This window comes from Calidris pugnax, unplaced genomic scaffold, assembly GCF_001431845.1.
Source record: "Calidris pugnax isolate Ruff unplaced genomic scaffold, ASM143184v1 scaffold68, whole genome shotgun sequence".
Lineage (NCBI taxonomy): Eukaryota > Metazoa > Chordata > Aves > Charadriiformes > Scolopacidae > Calidris > Calidris pugnax.
This window is the reverse complement of record NW_015090921.1, coordinates 5,085,033-5,107,546: the sequence shown is the minus strand read 5'-3', so window position 1 is coordinate 5,107,546 and position 22,514 is coordinate 5,085,033. Positions and strand designations below refer to the sequence as shown.

General features: G+C 39.8%; 1 protein-coding gene across 1 annotated transcript in view; it reads left to right on the top strand.

The window, feature by feature from the left end:
• The window catches only part of LOC106892737 (spectrin beta chain, non-erythrocytic 5-like), a 121,871-nt gene that overhangs the window by 25,028 nt on the left and 74,329 nt on the right, over positions 1 to 22,514 (top strand). The window contains exons 21-35 of the mRNA XM_014950154.1: positions 111 to 314; positions 1,527 to 1,676; positions 4,337 to 4,501; positions 5,144 to 5,370; positions 5,943 to 6,129; positions 7,277 to 7,477; positions 8,340 to 8,456; positions 9,065 to 9,225; positions 10,932 to 11,064; positions 11,889 to 12,034; positions 12,760 to 12,874; positions 14,902 to 15,012; positions 16,172 to 16,351; positions 20,411 to 20,614; positions 21,827 to 21,976. Of these exons, the coding sequence (XP_014805640.1) occupies positions 111 to 314; positions 1,527 to 1,676; positions 4,337 to 4,501; positions 5,144 to 5,370; positions 5,943 to 6,129; positions 7,277 to 7,477; positions 8,340 to 8,456; positions 9,065 to 9,225; positions 10,932 to 11,064; positions 11,889 to 12,034; positions 12,760 to 12,874; positions 14,902 to 15,012; positions 16,172 to 16,351; positions 20,411 to 20,614; positions 21,827 to 21,976 (2,451 nt within the window). The remainder of the gene's footprint in view (positions 1 to 110; positions 315 to 1,526; positions 1,677 to 4,336; positions 4,502 to 5,143; positions 5,371 to 5,942; positions 6,130 to 7,276; positions 7,478 to 8,339; positions 8,457 to 9,064; positions 9,226 to 10,931; positions 11,065 to 11,888; positions 12,035 to 12,759; positions 12,875 to 14,901; positions 15,013 to 16,171; positions 16,352 to 20,410; positions 20,615 to 21,826; positions 21,977 to 22,514) is intronic.

Here is a 22,514-nt window from a genome sequence, read left to right as displayed (position 1 = left end):
ATTTTATTACCTATTATTGCCTTAAAGTTGAACAGTCAGCCTATGGTTTTCCTATCTGATAACCCAATCTTGAGCTCTGACCTCAACTTTCACGTTTTCTTGGGTTCCAGGTTTGGGACTATTTCTCATGGACAGCAGAAATTATCAGGGAAATGAGAGCCAAGGAGACAATTCGGGACATATCTACCAGCAGCCTTAGACTTACCCAGCATCAACAGCTACTGGCAGAGATTGAAGCACGAGAAGAGAAGTATAATCATGTTGTACAGGAAGGACAGTCGCTCTTGCAAGATGAGGAAACAGGATCAAAAGAGGTAATTGAATCTCATTTGAGTTCAGTCACACATTCAGCTACTCAACACCAGTATAACTATAATTCTGTACTGTATTGCACCATAAGTGTACAAATGTGTGTCTACACTCACACATATCCATATGCATGACCTGTGTTTGCCTCAGTGTGCTGTCTAGCTTGGGTACAAAAACCCTTCCATTTCCTACCTCAGCAGCAGATGAGTGCTGGCATCTCCTGAGGGCCTGCTCCAGCAAAGCTGGGCTTATTCGAGAAGTTTGGTATGTTCTGAGCAATGGAGATAATTCTACCCATTTCCCAAACAGAGTTTCCACACAAATACTAATCTTCACATTACAGTGCTATATTCATACCGGACCAGGATGGACATAAACCTGTCAACCAAAGAATGAAAACACACATATTAGAGACTTTAAAGATTAATTGAAACATTTTCTGTAGTAATGAATTATGCTGGTATACTTTACTCACTGGAAATGAAAGATAGAAATCAAAATGACAGTTCACTCGAGACAAATAGCTTCAGAGATTCTCCCAGCATTTTTTCTCCTCCAGTACCTACTGGTTTAGTTCTCCTCTGACAATTCATTATCGTATCTCTTGACTGTCTTCAGAAAACTGCAGAGATCATGCAAATTACTCTCCTTTCTGACTGAAAATTAGTTGAATATTGCAATGTATTACTATAGTAAGTAGAAATCTTCCTGACTGTAAAGTCCTTTGCCTGTAGAAAAATGTAGGAAAAATTCATTTATAGAAGGCCTATGGATATACAGAGTTTGGAAGCTGAAATAACATGAAGTCCAACATTGAGGCACCTGTTCACTGACTAGGACAATATGCTATTTGATAATTTACTTAAGTTTCTGTCCTATCCCAATTTGAAGTGCTATAATTGCACCGTTATCACTAAAGGTGATTAGGATTTGATTCTAGAAGGTACACTTGAGAAACAGTTACCTACCTTTTCTCTTGGCTTGGACTGCTATATATGCTGTAAGAAGTGTTCCTCTATTCCTGAAATGAGGCACCTTTGTTTATCTCTCATGCCAAATATAAGTGCTAGGACTTGTTTTACTTTTTTCTGTTTGATAATTTTGTTGCAATTTAAGGGGCTTATCCACCACTGCACTTAATCCTTTCTCCTCCCACCTTACCCTGGTCCATGGGGCATAAAGACCAACATGAGTTTTTCATTGGAAATTGTGTTCAGATTCAGCAGAAACTACAGGCTCTGTTGGAAGAGAAGGAAAATGTATACAATGAATGGAAACAGAAGAAGGAATGGCTGGAGAAAATACACCAAGAACAAATGTTCTACAAGGATTTGGATCACCTGGACAAGCTCCTGAATTCACAGGAGGTATGTGAATTATAAACTTGAAATAAGCAGTTACACTCATCAAGCATTTGAACTCTTCCAAGTTAAAAAGGGCATTACTGTCACCAACAACTTAAAATCCTTGGGCCTGTGTATAGACAAGGCACTTTTTAAATCATTATTATTTACATTGTGTTATCACTTGGAGACTGTAGCAGCACACCAGACACACACACACACACCCCTTTCTTATGGGGCTTTGGTGCAGAACCAGATAAAAAAAGATGATCCTTGCCTGAAGGATGATTTTTGCAAATAAACATATCAAAACAGAAGAGGGAGACAGCAGTCCAGTATTAGTCAGCTTTACAAACAGATGGCAGCATACCAGCTGCTTAACCACTGGCAAATTGTTTTGTAGACTTCAGAGAGAGGGGAATATCAAGAGGGTTTGAAGGAGGACAGGGAGGTTACTTTGCAGGTGTTGCTGGAAACCTCACCCCAGGCTGAGGGTTAGTGCTGGGAAAATGCAACTAGTGGAAAATGAATGCTGGCAGTTTGAGTTAATCCAGAAAAAGGAATTGACTTCTCAGTTCTGCAAGGGACTTGATAGCAGTGTGGAGAACAACTATGAAAGAATTTGATTGTAAGGAATGTGAGTTCCTATTTGATGCGGTAGAGAAAGATGAGCTAGTGAAAAAAGCCCTCTCATGAAAAGAGAGGGCTCATATAGTTATTGCCAATAGGCATCCAGAAGGGTGTTCATATTATCATCATTTTGCAGCTCTTGAAATATATTTTTTTCACCAATATTAAATTGCATTTTGGTTTTTTTGCACTTTCCTGGATTCATGGAACTATTTGAAAATGTTTCAGCTTGAGGTCTGACATTTGCTATTTTGAAACTTAGTGCAGAATTCATGAGTCTTTTCCAGCCAGTCTGTGCAAATTAATGGGTTGATAGATTGCTGTAACTGTGCTGAGACTTGGCATAAAAACCACATTAATGGGTTGAAGGTTGCCAAATGGAAGGGTTGAAGCAAAGTTGAAGGAGGTTGTACCTCTGGGTCATTTCTTACTAAGGAAAAACAGTTATTAATTCTCCAAAACCACTGGCAGCACAATATAATGACTCTCAGTTTGTGCTGAGCTGTTTTCCACCAGTGCTTTGCCACTGCCACTAAATCTTCTGGAAAACTGACCCTGAGCTGCACCATGCAGTGATACTTAACCTTTTGGGACACATGGGCTTGAAGCCTTCTGCTACTTATTCCTTGAAGGAAATGCAAATCTTCATAATTCCCTACAACTGGCACCCTTAGCAAGCATGGCATGCATTCCAAGTTTGTGAAACCAAGAGAATTTCACCTAGGTTCAAGTTTCTGGAGTAAAATATTACATAGTTCTGCCTGTTACAAGTGTTTATTTGTTGCTTAATTAGTAAATACCATAATTTACATTATATCTGTCTCAAGTCCCTACCAAGAAGTGTTACATCATTGCCAAGCTCCTGCATGGGGAGCATCCTCAGGGAAAATCTCAACTCTACAAAATTTTGGCCAGTGTATTCCTTTTCTTTTCATGAAATGGAGATCAGCCGATGTGCAGAGGCACTGTGACTATGGCATCTGCTTTGCTGTATGTACCTCAGAGGTAAATAGGTATGAAGGTACTATGGGTTAATGTTCTTTCTTGCCCCTCAGTCTTGAGTCCTGGACTATATTACTCTTACATGGGGGTTGCACCTGGCAATTTCAGTGTGTCCCCAACACATTCTGTACAGGTAAAGTGTACTGCATGTTACTTCTTTATTCAAATGAATTTACCATTTCCCTATGCTGTGAGGTGGCCTTCTCTTCTCCAGGCTGAACAGCCCCAACTCTCTCAGCCTATCTTCATAGCAGGGGTGCTCCAGCCCTCTGATCATCTTCATTGGCCCTCCTCTGGACCCATTCCAACAGGTCCATGTCACTTTTATGTTGGTGGCTCCAGAGCTGGATGCACTAATACAGATGGAGTGTCACAAGAGTGGAGCAGAAGGGCAGAAGAAATGGCAACATTGTTCTGATTCTTCTACAGCTAGATTTCCTGTATTCCTGGAATATCCCCTATTTCTTTTATTCTCTTGTCTCTCAGTGTGATTATTCTTCAAACAGGTTATTCCTGTATGCCAGGATTCCCATCGAAGTGAGGGAGAAATAGCAAGAACTGCAAAACTGTCTTTTGCAGTTGTCTCCATCTGCCTTGTGGATCATACACACATATATATATGTGTATATACAATTTGACAGTGAACTGAGGTTCCTTAGTCGCTATTTGTATTTTACTTCTCTGTATTTGAAGAGCTGTTGGAAGAGGAAGCTGATCCTTGTGGATAGAGCTCTGTTACTACTAAATGGAGTTAAAATGTGGCTGCATAGTGACGCAAGACTGCTCCCTAGGGGAACAGGCAGTTGGGTAGGAAAGCAGGCCTATGAAACATATTCTCAGAAAGTATTCAGCCAAGACATCAATTGAAGACTCCCAAACCACTTACGCAAACTGAAGTGGCATGAGGCTGCTGAGAAGGAAATGATGGCTAATGAGGAGCACTTTGCAACACTGATAAATGTGAGGGCAGTTTTGGAGCTAAGTCTTCCATCTTGTCCCAAACTTCATAGATGCTGATCTACTCAAAAAACTGATGTGCTGTGTTTCTCCAGAAAGGAAATCAGCTGATTCAAGACAACCATTATGCTGCAGTTTCTATCCGGGAGAAGATGTCAGAACTTCAAAAGAAGTGGAAGGAATTGTATGGCAAGATTATAGAGCGAGATGACAAGCTGAGACAAGCTGGGCAGCAAGAACAGCTCATGGAACTGCTCCAGGTCAGGGGGTGGTGGGGAGCAAAGGGGAGGAATTGCCTAGGAGCCTGGTTCCTCTGTCACGTGGTCCCCACAAAAAAGAACAGAATACCATGCAAGTAAAAGTGTATTTTAAGGTGTCCATTTTGTCTAAAGTCTCAGGAGAGAAAATCCAATATAACCCTGACCAAGCTCACTCCAAAGCTATCAGCCAGGTAATGGTGCTGGCACAGCACCGAGATACAAAGCTGTTGAACTCGGGCTCAGCACTGCATAAGTGTAGCTGTCCTGTCCTGGAAAACAATCAAAACCCTCTGCATGGGTCAATGCTGTGAAAACAATACTGCTTGCTGCTGTTGTGTTGTAGCTACAATCTGAAGCCTTTGAAGATTGTTTGATGGTTTTGTATTATGTCACTGAAGATAGTTCAAAGAGACTGTTTTTGATGATGTTCTTTGGTGTCTCAGGGAGAGGACTACTCCAAAATCATGTGCAAAATTAAATATTCCCAGGAGATGCCTCTTGGAGATACCTGGCCATCAAGTTACCAATTAAAGATTTATGGATTTAAAAGTTGTGTTCAGGAAGCTGGCATGGGAGGGGGCTAAGTGAAAGAAAGTTCTGTTGAAAGGTCAGTACGAGTGTGCTGTAATCTTTTCCTGGCAGGATGCCAAAAAGAAGATAGAGAAAATTGAGAAAGTTCTTCAGGAATCTGAGACAGGCCATGATTTGCGCTCCAGCCGTGATCTACTCAAGCAGCACAGACAGCTGGAAAATGAGACACGTGAGCTGGCAGAGAAAATGAACTCTATTGTATCTCATGCAAGGAAAATGGCCACCAATCACTTTGACTCTCAGAGGATTCTGGATGAAACACAGAAATATCTGAACAGGTGAGGTGTCACTCTCTTTTTGTCTCCATCCCTTGTTTCAAATAGCATTTTTTGTTCTACCTTCTAGAAAATACCTTTCAGCTGATTGGATTTAACCTGTATTCAGGAACAATTTCTCCTCCCAGTTCTACCACAACTATACTTTGATCTGCACCTACACAGATGCATGTTTACCCACCTCAGCCTTTATTACTGGACCTTGCTCGTTGCCTGCTGCACTCCTCCTCTAGTCCTTTGCTTACCCATGGGCTATCCACTGCTTTCTAAGAGGTGCAATAATCCACCATTCAATAGTGACTAGTTCCTTAAAACATCACAGGACAAGCCTAGGACTTCAAAAGTGTAAATCACTGTTCCTCTGCTGACGTTTAGTGTTATGGTATAAGTCTACATGCCCAAAGTAGATTTCTGGAGAAGGGATTCTTGTATGTGCAGCGAGCACTAACTGTTGAAATTTAATTGCAAAGAAGCGTCCAGTGTTTTCTAATCTTCACAGTGGTATCACAGTCTAATTCCCTCAGCAGAATCAGGATAAGCTTTGTTTTAACATATATTTAACGGATGACCCCCAGGTTTGAGTCTTTGCAAGCACCTCTTGATGAGAGGCGTAAGTTGCTGGAAGCTTCTGTGGATCTCTATGAGTTCTACCATTATCATGACATGGAACTGAACTGGATTAATGAGCGATTGCCTATTGCCCATTCTACCAACTGTGGGAAGTCCTTGGATGTGGCTCAAAGCCTGTTGCAAAAACACAAGGTAACTCATTTCATTGAGTGTATTATAGCATGTTGGTACATTGCATTTCACCTCAGCCTGCAAACCAGCACCTGCACAGTTGTGCTTTCCCTTCAGGAAGGCCATTCCAAGTAAAATGTATTGTCACACTTTCGATGAGTATTCACCAATTCCAGCACTAGCCAAGCTAAAATGCTTCCAGTGGATTGAGACAAGTCAGCAATATTGCAATGATTTTCAGAGCAAACATGAAAAGTCCTGTGGGAGGTATTATTATTCTGAGAAATTTTGTAGCTCTTCTCATTAAAGGGGGATAAAAAGCTAGTGTACCTCACACTAAATAGGAAAAAACAATTTTTTTTTCTCTTGAGGTTGAATCCTTGAATGTTATATGCTCATACTATTTTAGTTCTATGCTTTCTGCTTCATTATACATGCAGTTTTGAGGTATGTGCATGCTAGATTCTCTAGGAGAGCACTTAACAGCCATTTAATGTTTATTTTAGTTCTGTACTGCTTGTAAAATCGTTTGAACAAGCCACAGTCAATATATTTCTGAAGACAAGTTAACACTTGATTTCTGGAGTGTTTGATTCTTTGTAGCAGCTCCCTGCAACCAGAGGGGCACCTCAGAGCTGCCCTGCACCGCAGGTAACACTGGATTTTGCAGCACCTGGATTGCAAATTCCATGAGACAAGTTATAGGACTAGTGAAGAGGCTTTATGGAGCAGGACTCTAAGCATCTCCCAGCTTTGTGTCTCATTCCTTGTCCTGCTCCATCTCCCAAACCCCTCTGGCTGCTGGGCAGGGGAAGGGGCAGGTATATGGTAAGGAGGAAGGGATAGAACCAGGCCAGAGCACCAGGCTGAGGAATTCTGTGAGTATGCTGAGCACATAGGAAAGTCAAGGGATGTCTGCTGCACCCTCACAGACTCATATCTCCTCCCTTAATGGCAGCACCAAGAGCAGAGTGTTATAGAAGTGGGGCTGGGACCACTGGCTGAGGCTGCAGCTGTTGTAGAAACAGAGACAGTTGTTTTGTCCACTGGTTATACTCTGCCCACTGTCACCAGCTGGCAATTTTGCTTAGGACTAGGAGCACACATAATTTCTTTGTCTTGACGTACCCTTCCTTTATTCCTGTTTTTCCTTTTATCTCATTCCCAGGAACTGCAGGCAGAGGTGAATGCCCACAAACAGCAAATCCAGCGGGTCCTGGATAAAGGAAAGACAATGGTTGTAGGCCGGCATCCATCAGCTCAGAAAATAAGTGAGAAGTGCCAGGAGCTTGTGACTGCCTGGCAGGGCTTGGAGAAGGCCTGTGAGGAGAGGATGAAGCAGCTGCAGCACTCAGTTGGCTTCCAGGAGGTACAAATTACAGCAAAGTGCTTACACAGTAGCTTCTTCAGACAAACAAGATGACCAAAATTTTAAAGTGAATAAAAAACCAGCTTTGCTGGGACTAGTATTGACTTCAGTTGCTTGAGGCCAGTCTCCTGGGGATGGAGGGCTGGGTTGCATAACCTGAATGTAGCCCCCAGTTTAGAGCTCCTGCTTGAGAGGTTTGCCTTGGACTCTCTACTCATCCCTTGTGGTTGTCTGTAGAACACACATTTCTCCTAGTGGTAGCTCCTTTCTCAACATGTTTATAGAGCCTGAGGCTTTGACTTGAGTAATGCAATGGATCTTGAACTGGCCCTTCATACTGGAGAATTATGACAAGGAAATCAGAAAAGATGGGATCTCTTATGCCATCCAGTCTTTGCCTGATCCAGGCACCAACGTTCCAGGCAACAAAATGAGAACTGAGAAGCTCATAACACTCTTTCACTCTAAGAGTGAGATAGGATTTCTGGCCCTATTATTTTCAACAGGATATTAGACTGTTATGTTAGCTTGTTTTAAATAAAAATACTGCATGCAGGAAGAGTCAAGTAAGGATAGTGATGTGAACAAAGAGAATTGAGACAACTTGCTTTGATGCCTGGAGAAGACTTTAGTTCTCCTGCACTGAAGTCTTCCATCTGTGGCCTCCTTCACTTTCATATGATTTCACAGAACAAGAGTGTGGAATAGTAGTTCTTGGGATTAAATATTCTTTATTTATTATTTAATAAAACATCACAGTAAGTCTTACAGTGCACTCTCTATTTAGAATGTATTAGATCAAAAAATTTTTGTATTATGAAAGTTGGGGTAGAAACTAATTTTCTTTCTGTTTAACTGATAGTTTTTAATGAATACTTCAGACCTGGACGCTTGGATAGCAGAAAAATATCCACTTGTGACAAGCAAGGACTATGGTAAGGATGAAGATTCAACTTTGAAACTCCGCAAGAAACATAAGGTATTTCTGCACTTAAATTCTGTATGCTGACCTGATCTTCTAGTCTGTCTGTGGTTGTAAAATTTTCTGTCTCATTTGTACTTAAGTGTCCAGCCATCTACAAGATATTTCACATTGATGTGTGTCTGCGTGTGAATGGACTGATAGAAGAGATCAATGCAGCTTACTAATATGGTTGGAAAAAAAATAGTTTGGGGAAAAGGGGGAATGGTGAATATTCTCTAATTTTTTTGAGACACAAACTGAATATGATCTGGTATCTGCTTTTTAGTCTCAACAGGTACATGCAGAAACCTTTTTTTTTTTCCCTAGAATCAAAGATATGGATAGTATATTATTCCAGGAATACTTCTACCTGCCTAATAATGCAAAAGGAATTTCTAATTGTCTTTATTCACCTAATTTGTTTGAATTTATGTACTCCTTTTTTTCAAAAAAAATGTTGGTAGAAAATGATCTAAAACTTATCAAGTCATGGAAACATCACATGCTTTCAGAAAGTTTTCTCCTGTTTTAACGTCTCAATGGCTACACCATAGACTGGTGCAAAAGTTCAAACAGTGCGTGTCTTGGAAAATTGACTCTCAATCCACTATTTTCTCTGCCAGGCACTGGAGCATGAGATTGCCATTTACCAAAATTTGATGACAGAACTGAGTGAAAGTGCCCAAACTCTTTGTGCGGGCTCCACCCAGTATGTTGAGGTTGATGCACCAAAGGAACAAGTTCATTCCAGGCTCCAGGAACTGCAGGAACTAGCAGCAGCAAGGTACAGACTGGAACTATCCCTTGGATCCTAGGTTTGATTCAAAGCCCACTGAAGTCCATAAAGGTTATCTCCAGTTATTTCACTGGAATTTAGATCATATCCAGCATCTCCTCTTTTTTTAGTTGTATTTAGGAAATTGCTTGTTTCTATATTAGAATTCTGTGCACCTATGAGCTTTTTATTATTGCTAAGCGAGAACTCTACATTTTATTCAGGGAGTTTTGCTACGTATTAAGGATTTGAAGCCCTCAGATTTCCTCTTTACAAGATGATGAAGGGTAAAGTGACTTGAGATGCTGGATTCTGACTTGCATTTGTGGTATTTGGAGTGTGCTATCAAGAGGAAAAAATGGTTTTTAAAAGGCTTTGTTAATGTTACTTGAAAATTACTTAATTCATTAGATAGCAGAAGGGAAATAATTACAGTTACATTTTATACCCAGTTGCTGTGCTAATATCGGAAGTGGTTTATTCTTAAATGTAATTTACTTTTCATTTCACTTCCTTTCTCTTATTGTTACAGTAAGATTTTTACAACAGGACAGTTTACTTGTACACAGGGTTTTTAAACCATTCTGGTTTGTTGTGAGGAAGGAATAAATGTCTGAACAGTTTCAGTTTATCTTCCAAATTTATCCTTTCAAATTTTGTGAAATTTGAAAAAGAATGGGGCTCTGCAAGTAGACTAACAAATAAATGAGTCTGAATACAAGAATAATTAAGCCTAGAGGAAATGCTGATATTTTGTCTTTTGTTTCTATTCTTGTTTACAATTATAAAAGTAAAAGTACTAATAGAAAATACTGTGAATGAAAAGTTCAGAAAAAGAAATACTCAATCTGGAAATATCAAAGTGCTTGTGTGTCTTGAACACAGAAATGTTTTGTGGTCATTCATGCTTTATGTTAACCTGGGTCTCATGGGGCTTTATTGGTGCTCTGGTTTGTACCTGTGATCTGCATTTCCCTTGGTGGGCTTCTCAGCAAGCTACATCTCCTGTGGTGACCATCTGCAATTCAAACAGTGCAGCCAAATTCATCTTTCCTGGCATATTTGCACAATGGCCAGGCACTGTTAGCAGCTGGAAAATTGGTATTTTCTTTACTGTGGAAGGCCTGTAATATGTCAGGCTGTATTATAAGATACTCTAGATAATCAGAAATAAGAAAAAAGTTGCAGCAATTTTGCTCAACAGGCAATATGAACAGAATTGCGTAAAATGGCTTTCATAGCACTTGCCTTTCTGGTGCACCCATCCTCAGTTAGTAAGATTTCCTTCTCATTTCTGTAAGTACTGCATTATTTTTAGAAAGACAGATCAGAACAGATCTGGGAAAAAAAGAAGGGTATTGTTATGGGAACAGAAAAAAGAAACCAACCACCCAACACATCCCCCGTGCCAAAAAAACCACCAAACCCCCCCAAAAAAACAAAGAAAAAACAACCAAAACCCAAACAAACAAAAAACCAGGGAGAGAGTTCAGCTAGGCACAGTGCTTTTCTGGGAAACTTGGCCAATGAGTCTAACTGGCTGACAACTGCCATCCCATAAACATAATTTCCAATCTTGAGAAATAAAGTCAGCTCTCATTGAAAAAAACAAGTCTTTGGTGAGAGGTTTTGGAGATTAATAGGAAGAAAGTTACTGATTGCCCTCCTCTTGTATTCCCTTGGTCTAATTGTATTGTCTTGTCTCCTCCCAACAGAGGGAAGAAGCTGGATGAGACTCTTGTGTTGCATGAGTTTCTACGAGAATATGAAGATCTGCAAGACTGGATCACTCAGCAGAAACAAATAGCCAGCTCTGAAGACTATGGAAATGATTATGCACATGTCTTGGTGAGTTTTTCAAGTAACAGATCAAAAATCAACCAAACTGTGTGCAGTGAAACTTTAAAAGGATTCTAAGGTTGTCCTTGAAATCTTATAGGACAGAGTAAGAAATTTAAGTATAAATAGCTGGGAGAAGGAAAGAGAGAAGGGTAAAGAGTGGGTGGGAAGGATTGACTTGTTATGGCAGGCAGGCAGCATTGCCTAACACTTACATCCTGTTACTATGGGGGCTGAGCTGCAGGAAACAACTGCATGTTAAAATGTTTACACCTTCAGACTGCAACTCCTTTCTATTTTTAATAACCAGGTATTTCAGTGTGGTGTTTGTTAAGGATTTTTTTCATCACAAATGTTGATGTATGGACATCTACAGCTATTCTTCTTCACATGGCGCAGAAACTGATCTAATGTCAGCCCGTTAGAAATCAATAGCCATTCAGAATCCTCATTTTCATAATTTATTGCAAAATATCTTATGCCCTAAATCTTAAAATTGGACTGCATTATTCAGTTATAGTACTGAATACATATTTGCATTTGTGAAGTGAAAGCATATAATTTAATAATTGAAATGCATTGTACATTGGATGTTTGTTTCTAGCCCTGGTAATAGTGTTTCTGCCTCCCATCTGCATGACAAACCTCGTGTTTTGCTAAGAGTTTGTAGCTCCTCGTGGTCTTTAGAAATAAAATGCATTCATTCTCTGCAGTTTCTCCATCTCCAAGTTTGATCAGTCTTTTGGCTGTGCTCTGATAGCTGAGCAGGTACGTTTGGAAAAAGAGAACCATCTAAATGTCTTTTTTTGTTATTGTTGTTTTTCCTTCTAAAGCAACTTTGTGCCAAATATGACACGTTCCGACACCAGTTGGAAGGAGCTGGGAAGAGAGTTGTGGTTTGCCAGCAGCTGGCAGACAGCTTGGTCAACGGTGGGCATTCTGAGTCCCGGGAGATTCGGCAGAAGCAGAAGGAGCTAAGGTAGGAGACTTGTGTTAGCCCTATAATGCTTTGTTCTTTCAGCTCACTCTTGAGGATGAGGAAGTGAGAAGGAATTAGAAAAGGATAAGGCATGTCCTCCCAATCCTCTAATTGCAAAATAATGTGGTTTGCTCACTGAAACAGAGCTGCTGTGATGCCTCGTTTAAAAATAGCCGACTATAATGCAGACGTTATCTGCTTGCTGATTTGGCTTCTTGTAAATTGCATCAGAGGTACTTTACAAGCGAGGGGTGAATGAACTTCCCTTGCCCTTTGAAACAGGATCAAAAGGCTAGAAGTTTAGTTGTTCCTTTATTGCTTCTGATTTTTGAGTTTGAATCCCATGGCTGCTCTGCAGAACAACATTAAGATGTTCCAAGCTTCTTATGTCTGGCATTGGTCCAAACTGGGCCAGAAGAGAAGCATGAAGGAATAGCAGGGGCTTACTCAGGTCCGAGTCCTGCATATAAAATGTGAAAAGCATATTGGAGAGGTGTGCCCTTATATAGGACCATCTATTTAGGTGCTTGGAGTAGACAGGAGACATGGATGGAGTGGAGTGAGAGACATGCTGCCCCTCAGGGAATCATTCAGGTAGAATTTAATGGCAGGAATGAAAAACAAAGTTAGAGGAGGTCTTGTTTTCAGTCTTTCTCAGACTGTTAATCTCCTTTACTCCTAGTTTGAAGGTTTTACATGTTTCTTTTCCCTGTCCTCTCCTGTAGGAACTCCTGGGAGGAGCTCTTGGAAATTACTAGATTACGAGGTGAGCGGCTGAGAGATGCTGAGGTGATTCACAAGTGTTTCCAAGATCTGACAGATGCTCTGGCCCATATTGAGGTAAAAAAAAAAGGGGGGGGAAGTCTCATATAATGAGAACTTCATTTCAGTTTAATTTGTGGAGTATTCTTATGATTCTCAGCATGCTTACTACTGACTTCTGAAATATCTCAGTAAGAAACTGTGTGGTTACTCACAGTGTTAAAAAAACAAAAGAAATCCTGTGTAATCCTTAGATGCCTGACTGGTCATCTTATGAGAACCATGGGTGAGACCAGGTGCAGCTAGAGCTGCTGATCTGTGGGATAAGCCGAGAAGACCAGGGCTTGAACTAAGTTGTGTCACAGTTCAATGCATATGGTAATGTTTGCAGTCATCAGGCCTGACTATGAAAGTGTTTACTGCCTTGCTGTGGTGCTTTGTACACTATTGTAGCTTTATGTGCTGAAGAAAGAACTGTCTTGTGAAAAAGGCATTTGTCTGAATCACAGTGGCCATTAGTCTGGAAGATTGTCAGGCAATCGTGTGACCTGATGCAAAAAGCTGAGCCAAAATTCCTTTCCTCTCATTTCAGTGCCCACTACTGGCAATAATTTCAAACAGTCCCAGTGTGAAAACTCAGGGGGGAAGTCCCAATGAAAATGTTAAGGCTTCTGTTCTATCTGAGCATCCTGAAGAATTTCACAGAGAAACCACATCCTTGCTGTAATGAGAGGTGTTTCCTAATACAAATGCATACAGGAGGAGGCAATCCAACAGAGCTTGCACTGTTTGCAAGGCAACAGGGCTTTGGCATGTTATGTGTGGTAGATTTTCTAGTTGCTTATGTTGGTAGAGGCTGCCTTATTCAACTGTTATTCCTGTTTTCTTTCCCTGTTGTGGATGGAAAATCAAACGGCACAATATTTCACTGTATACCAGCTGGGATTTTCAGAACCTGGTGCATATTTAACTTCAATGATGAACTAGTTAATTCTGTGGCAGTGACAAGTGGTAGTTCAGAAACACTTCACAGTCCAGCTGTTGGTTTATCCCCATGCTGAGTTTGACCCAGGCAAACAAATACACACTTCTTGCATAGCATCTTGTTAATAAGCTTCTCTGCTGAGTGGGAGGGCAATTCAGTCATCTTGCCTACCCCTTCCTGTGTACCCCCTCCTCAGATGTCTACCAGGAAAAGCCGTTTCTTAAAGCAACATGGTACTAGAAGATCTTGCTTAGGTCATCAACTCCAGTGCCATCATATCACAGGCAACTACAACATGCATCTCCTTTTACAGCGCCTTACCAAGATATGGTGTTGGTACCCCAAACCAGCCTGGGAATCTGTTACAGAAATGTATTTCTCCTATGGTTAGAAATGTTCTTCTAATTTTCACCTAAATGGACCTGGAACAAATTTCAAATCATTTTATTCTAGCAACAGTGTTGTCCTCCAGCTGAAATGCCCTTTCTTTTTTGCTTACTGTTTCCCAGTGCATGTCTGTGCAACAGTTAAATCCCCTCAGAACCTTTGTTGAGCTAAATAAATGTTTGTCTCCTTTTATGTGATGGTTTCTCTGTTTCTGTCATCTTCACAGTAATCTTTCTTTGCATGTATGCCATTTTTAACTCATCTTTCCTGAGCACATGTAACTAAATTTTTATCTAAAGGGGGTTCACAGATAGACCAAATAATGGCCTGAAACTGTTGGTTGTTAATGCTACATTAAAAATTCACTATATGTCACTGCAGTAGCTATTCAAGATTGATTCTCAATTCAAAGCCTGGAAGACATTGTCTTGTATTGTCTGATCAAGAAAAGACTGAGCATCTCACAGTCCAGTTGGGTAGCTTAATCCCCGAGATACTTAGAAGTGAGTTACTAGGACAGATTTTTCCAGTTTCCTTTTAGCTATTATACTTGAGTAACACAGGATGTCAACTGTGCAGTATGAGTTGCAGCTAGCTATTATACTTGAGTAACACAGGATGTCCTTAACTGTGCAGTATGAGTTGCAGTACACAAAATGACTGAAGTAGGCTTGTGGTGTGTTTTGCTTGGAAGTAGAAAGTAACAAAGCTTTCTCTGATTCCTTCCTTCTAGGAGAAGTCCAAAAGCATTCCAGATGATGTTGCTAAGGACATGAGAGGTGTGCAAACCCAGCTCCGGAACCATGTGGCCCTGGAGCATGAACTCTCTGGGAATGAGCAGCAGGTAGTGAAAGTCATTTGTGGTCTTTCATGTGTGGCCAAAATTCAAGTTTCCAAGACAATCACAGTAATAATTTGGTATTGTGGACCAAATTATTACAGGCTCTCTGTGAGAGCTTGGAAGTGTCTAAGGGTCTTCCTTAGTCTTCTGCTTTTTTAGTATGTTCAAGGTTTGGTGGCAATGATAAAGTAGGTCTTTTGAAATCTTACAAATAAAGGACGTATTATAATGATCACTGACTATTGAAGTGATTCACAGGGATATTTTTGATCACTGCTTGAAATGTATGATTATGCCAGGATTTATGATGCATTTATCCCCCTTCTTCAAAGTGCTGAGGGTGATTACAAGGAAAAATCCAGAATCTCTTTTATGTGCAGAGAAATGGAATATTCATTGAACACAAAATGCACTGATTAAGTATAGAGAATTATAGAAGGAAGGATGGGGCAGCAGTCTGGAATTTTCAACAAGTTTAGAGGGGTGGGAGTTAGACTGTGAGAAGAAAGGTCTCGTTATACAAACTTGTGAAAAATTTCAGCCCACGAGAACAGCTGTTGTTTAGAATACTTCCTTGTACCTAGGAGATTTGCTTAGCTTCAACTAGACCAATAAAACAAGTATTTTTTCTTCATTTAGTAAATGTAATGGTAAAGTTAAAAGAGCATGTGTTATATTGAGATTACTGAAGTAGTTATCCCAGTATCATATATGAGTGCCCTCATATCCTGGCCTTGTGGTAGATGATGCTAGAATTGGATCCCACCAGCAGCTTGTTACTTTTGAAGGTAAAAGGGCATGAGACATGCATGAAGAGAATGCAGTCACAGTTAATCTATATGGTCACTGGGGAAAACAAGGTATGGTTAGCTATTATTTGCATTACTTATGTAATAAGTGATACAGTGAAAAGGAGAAACAAAATCTACCTGACTATTTGAAAAAACACCGTTGTGATGAGCCTTTGCAAACACTGGGTGTCACTGTTATTCCACAGAACTGAAATTAGGGAAGCTTTTATTCTGCATGAGAAAAGTTACGGCAAAAAATGTTGCTTGAACTGTAGTTTCATGTGCAATTAACATAGCCCTTATCATAAGTTTTCTGATATTAGCTCTGTGACGCTCTCATTCCTACCCTCTTCTTTTGTCCCTACATATAGCTGCAGGAGCTGATCCATTCTGCAGATCACGTGCTGACCCATTGCTCAAAGAAGCAGGTGGAAGACCTGAAAGCAAAGCAGCAGGCAATTGTGACCAACTGGAGGGCCCTGAAGTCTAAAGTGGAACTGCGCAAGAAATTGCTGGAACAAGCACACAAGCTTTACCAGTTTCAGGCACATGTAAGTACTTCTTTCCATTGGTACACAGGGGAAAGCTGCCTTCAGTGTGTGTGAGTCATAGGTGTACTTCCCAGCTGCAAGGGTTAATGTAAAATGTTACAGGTGCTATCTCTGTTGTTAATCCAGTATTTAAGTGCTTGTAGCTATTTAGAAATGTATTATAGGGTAGGGATCGTTTATCTTCTGTAGGAAAGGAAGCTTGTTTCCAACTGTGTATGGGATAATTGAGAGTTTTCAGAAATGGTCATCACTTTGCATGAACAGCAGTAGTCTTTTCAAAGACCCTGCAATTCCTACTGGGTAAGAGTAATAAAACTAGATATTAGACTCCCATTTGTAATTTTAGCCATTTATAATGGCTACAGGTTTGTTCTCTCTCTCTCAGTGTATGCAATAACCCACAGTTAACTTAATTCATGGAATGTATCAAATACAAGTCTCCGGTCTTTGCAGCAACCTCTCCAGTTGCTCAAACACAGTGACATGCATACATTAGCATAATACCATCATCTGCAATGCACAGTAGTTTTCTCTCCAAAGAACTCAGTAGGTCACTGAGCTATGGATTGCCACAGAATATTTATCAATTGTCAGCAATCTCAGTGAAGACACTTGAGTGACACCACTGCAAATTAGCAGATTATTGCTGCAAGTGTTGCATTAGTGGGTACTAAAACAGCAAGGGTGCCCCTTTTAATCATGAAGAAAGTTGCTAATGTAGATTTCTAGAGTACCTTTACATTCTTTGAATTCTTGAATTGTTCCAGGTATAACTTCAGTGTCAACTAAAGATACCTCTGGTAGTTCACTTTCTGTTTCCTTGTTTGCTGGGAAGCAGAGAATATCCAGGATATGCTCACATGGGAAAAAACCTTCCCACAAGTTTGTGTTCAAGTTGTGAGCTGGGATCAAGACCACAATAGAGTGTACATCATGCTTTTGTTTACTTCTGCACATTAGGCTTATCCACTTTAAGTCTCTTCAAAGTGTTAAAACCAGCATAACATGTCATATTTAATCCAAAAATACATTGTACCGTTAGACATGTAGGATGTTTGTGGCACTTTTTTGTGAGAGTTTGTTTGGTTTGTTTTTTAACTGCTAAGAATCCATTCTCCTGTGCAGAATTGTTGACGGGGAAATAAAATTAATTAGAATTTGACTTAAGGAAAATTAGATTGCTTCTACTGATGTAAGTGAAAGGTTCATTTGTCCACTGTCTTTCTGACAGTGATCTAGGGATGACAGAACAACACAATCTTCTTCTATTATGTTTTCTTCTAACATATATTAGATATTAGATTCTGGAAGTCTTCAGCCTGGGGGAATCTTCATCAGGAGACAGTCTTGATGGATTTATCCGTTAAAACATAGTCACTCAGAGTTCACTTTGTTATTGATTTCTTTCATAACTTATGCCATAAATTTAATTATTTACTTCAGATAGAAAATGTCCTGTTGGTGGGGGTGCTTTTTTCTTTTTATTCCTGGAGCCATACAAAATACCGGTCTGAAATCGGTCTGAAATCTGTGATGCAACCTGTGATCTGAATGGTAAATCTATAGCCCATTTCTTACTCTGGCACTGTGCCCTTTCCTCTGCTTTGGTAAATTTACAAGCAATGAACACCTTAAAAATATATAAACCTATCAGTGCTTAATAGAGAGGGCTACACAGTCATTAAGGTGCTTTCTTAACATCATAAAACAAAATGACAAAGCCAGGTGAGATGCTTAGATGGGATAATGCCTCAGGCATTTCTCTGTCTCTTTGATGTCAGTCTACTGGCAAGAAGTATCCCCAGTCCTCTCAATTTTCACCTCCTTTCCTGACAATAATTCCTGAAAAAGTAAAGAGCTGTTTCTGGAAATTCAGTAAGCTCATCTTTCTGCCCAGAGGGACAAGGTAGGGTTATACAGCCATAACTAATGACTGAAAGAATCTCAGTATCTCTAGGGTAAGTTAGAGCAGCTTTACTGCAGAATATCCCCCAAATTGCTGAGTGCAGAGAGGCAACTTTGCTCCCTTTCCTCTTTCAGCCATGCCAAGAGGTCTACAAACTTAGTGTTAGTCACAGCTGCTCAGTGTACTTCTGTTCATTAGTATTGTTCATACGCAGTCCATGGGGCTTTTTCATTATGAAATTGTATGCAGAAGAAGTGAAACAAAAACAAATCTGCCCTTCCATGAAATGAGAATTCTGCACAATAATCTAGCGTATCTGCTTGCATCGCATCAAGTATGATTTTAGTCTGATTAAACAGCAGAGCTGGCTCCAACTGACAACACATAGTAACAGCAGAGGGCTCCAAATCTTCCAAAAAAACTATCAAGCCAGACACTTAAAGTGTTTCTGAATGGTTTGAGGTTCTTGTTCTGAAGTTTCTGCTAGGATCTGCACGTCTATCAGTCAGGCTCTGCTTAGGAGTTTCCTGCAGACTGATGCCTAGTCTATCCTTAAATGTTGCTGGCAGTAGCAGTCCAATAACCTATTAGTGGCTTTTGAATTGTTCCATTGCATTAAATATCCTGAGATTTATGGATTTCTTCCTAATGCTTAGCTTAAAATCTCAGGGAGTCTAAGACATTTGCAGTGCCAAATGCAATTTCAGTGTCTACAGTGACATCCAGATGTGTCTGAATTAGTTCTGCAAATCAAAATGACACCAACACATGTGCACTATGTGGACCCCTTTAAAAAGACCACAGTCCTTTTAAAGAGTCGTTTAGTAGCTGTGTTCACTGGCTTTAGGAAAAAAGTATTTTGTCTTTAAAGCCTAAACTCTTAGGACCCCAACTTGGCCATTTTCAACTTTGTAGTGCTTTTCTGAAACTATTTTTTCCTGGCCGGATGGTTCACAAGCCAGCTTTGAGCTATACAAAATTTTCATGATAGGGATAAAAATGGGTAAAATGGAACAGGCAAGAAGCTATTTCCATTACATAGTTTCCTTCAACGGAAAAGACAGCAACCATTCACAAGAGAAAATTGTCAGGAAAAGAGCATTTTTCTTCAGCGCTTATTATACCTAACAGTCTCTTAAAAATACACTTAAAAACTAAAAGACTATTTACCACCTCAGAATTGAATTGACTAATCCCAATACAATTAAACTGTAATGAAAATTAATTAATCATCCAATATGATCACTAGTACAGTCCCTTGCAGTCCTAGTTTTTACCAACTGACACATAAGAGCACGACATCTATTACAGATTCTAACAAGATGCCTAAAGTAAGTGGACTGGTGAAGGTGCAGAATCAAGTGCAGAGAAAGACAAACAGAAAATGTCAATTTTTTTTTTGCTTACTCAGGTCTCTTCAGTCACAATCAGAAAATAATTCTGAGATTTGTGTAAGATTTTTATTGCTCATAATTGCCTCAGCTAAATGCTGTGGATGTTTTAAGATATTGTAAATATGTTTATCAGTTCCTCAGATTTTGAAAGCAAACTAGCATTACATCCTTGTTCCTTCCAGAATTGTGTTTCTGTACCAACATAATTCCACAAAATTCAGGAGCTGAATCTTGCATACCTGATATGCTTAAGCAATTTTTTCTCAACTGTGATTTGCCTTTATTCCACCTCCATTAGAGTGAGTTCATCTGTTTTCACCTGAAAATTCTCACTCTCATTTTAGTATATGTGTACAACTTAAGTTTCAAGTAGACTTGTATTAACCAAAGCCACAGAAAAATCAGGTGATAATTATTTTATCCTCTGTGAAGGAATAACACCAGAAAACACTTAAAGAATGATGGACTGAAGGGCATTAAATTGTATCATGTTGTCATTTATGTGATATGACACAGTTTGAATACGGTATTACAAAACATGTATGTTTTAACACAGTATGTAGAAATACCTACAGTCATGTTGTCCACCCTTATTAAAATTCATAGAAGCGCTCTAAGCCCTAATGAAATATTTTCTTTGTTATCTGTGATTTTATTACCTATTATTGCCTTAAAGTTGAACAGTCAGCCTATGGTTTTCCTATCTGATAACCCAATCTTGAGCTCTGACCTCAACTTTCACGTTTTCTTGGGTTCCAGGTTTGGGACTATTTCTCATGGACAGCAGAAATTATCAGGGAAATGAGAGCCAAGGAGACAATTCGGGACATATCTACCAGCAGCCTTAGACTTACCCAGCATCAACAGCTACTGGCAGAGATTGAAGCACGAGAAGAGAAGTATAATCATGTTGTACAGGAAGGACAGTCGCTCTTGCAAGATGAGGAAACAGGATCAAAAGAGGTAATTGAATCTCATTTGAGTTCAGTCACACATTCAGCTACTCAACACCAGTATAACTATAATTCTGTACTGTATTGCACCATAAGTGTACAAATGTGTGTCTACACTCACACATATCCATATGCATGACCTGTGTTTGCCTCAGTGTGCTGTCTAGCTTGGGTACAAAAACCCTTCCATTTCCTACCTCAGCAGCAGATGAGTGCTGGCATCTCCTGAGGGCCTGCTCCAGCAAAGCTGGGCTTATTCGAGAAGTTTGGTATGTTCTGAGCAATGGAGATAATTCTACCCATTTCCCAAACAGAGTTTCCACACAAATACTAATCTTCACATTACAGTGCTATATTCATACCGGACCAGGATGGACATAAACCTGTCAACCAAAGAATGAAAACACACATATTAGAGACTTTAAAGATTAATTGAAACATTTTCTGTAGTAATGAATTATGCTGGTATACTTTACTCACTGGAAATGAAAGATAGAAATCAAAATGACAGTTCACTCGAGACAAATAGCTTCAGAGATTCTCCCAGCATTTTTTCTCCTCCAGTACCTACTGGTTTAGTTCTCCTCTGACAATTCATTATCGTATCTCTTGACTGTCTTCAGAAAACTGCAGAGATCATGCAAATTACTCTCCTTTCTGACTGAAAATTAGTTGAATATTGCAATGTATTACTATAGTAAGTAGAAATCTTCCTGACTGTAAAGTCCTTTGCCTGTAGAAAAATGTAGGAAAAATTCATTTATAGAAGGCCTATGGATATACAGAGTTTGGAAGCTGAAATAACATGAAGTCCAACATTGAGGCACCTGTTCACTGACTAGGACAATATGCTATTTGATAATTTACTTAAGTTTCTGTCCTATCCCAATTTGAAGTGCTATAATTGCACCGTTATCACTAAAGGTGATTAGGATTTGATTCTAGAAGGTACACTTGAGAAACAGTTACCTACCTTTTCTCTTGGCTTGGACTGCTATATATGCTGTAAGAAGTGTTCCTCTATTCCTGAAATGAGGCACCTTTGTTTATCTCTCATGCCAAATATAAGTGCTAGGACTTGTTTTACTTTTTTCTGTTTGATAATTTTGTTGCAATTTAAGGGGCTTATCCACCACTGCACTTAATCCTTTCTCCTCCCACCTTACCCTGGTCCATGGGGCATAAAGACCAACATGAGTTTTTCATTGGAAATTGTGTTCAGATTCAGCAGAAACTACAGGCTCTGTTGGAAGAGAAGGAAAATGTATACAATGAATGGAAACAGAAGAAGGAATGGCTGGAGAAAATACACCAAGAACAAATGTTCTACAAGGATTTGGATCACCTGGACAAGCTCCTGAATTCACAGGAGGTATGTGAATTATAAACTTGAAATAAGCAGTTACACTCATCAAGCATTTGAACTCTTCCAAGTTAAAAAGGGCATTACTGTCACCAACAACTTAAAATCCTTGGGCCTGTGTATAGACAAGGCACTTTTTAAATCATTATTATTTACATTGTGTTATCACTTGGAGACTGTAGCAGCACACCAGACACACACACACACACCCCTTTCTTATGGGGCTTTGGTGCAGAACCAGATAAAAAAAGATGATCCTTGCCTGAAGGATGATTTTTGCAAATAAACATATCAAAACAGAAGAGGGAGACAGCAGTCCAGTATTAGTCAGCTTTACAAACAGATGGCAGCATACCAGCTGCTTAACCACTGGCAAATTGTTTTGTAGACTTCAGAGAGAGGGGAATATAAAGAGGGTTTGAAGGAGGACAGGGAGATTACTTTGTAGGTGTTGCTGGAAACCTCACCCCAGGCTGAGGGTTAGTGCTGGGAAAATGCAACTAGTGGAAAATGAATGCTGGCAGTTTGAGTTAATCCAGAAAAAGGA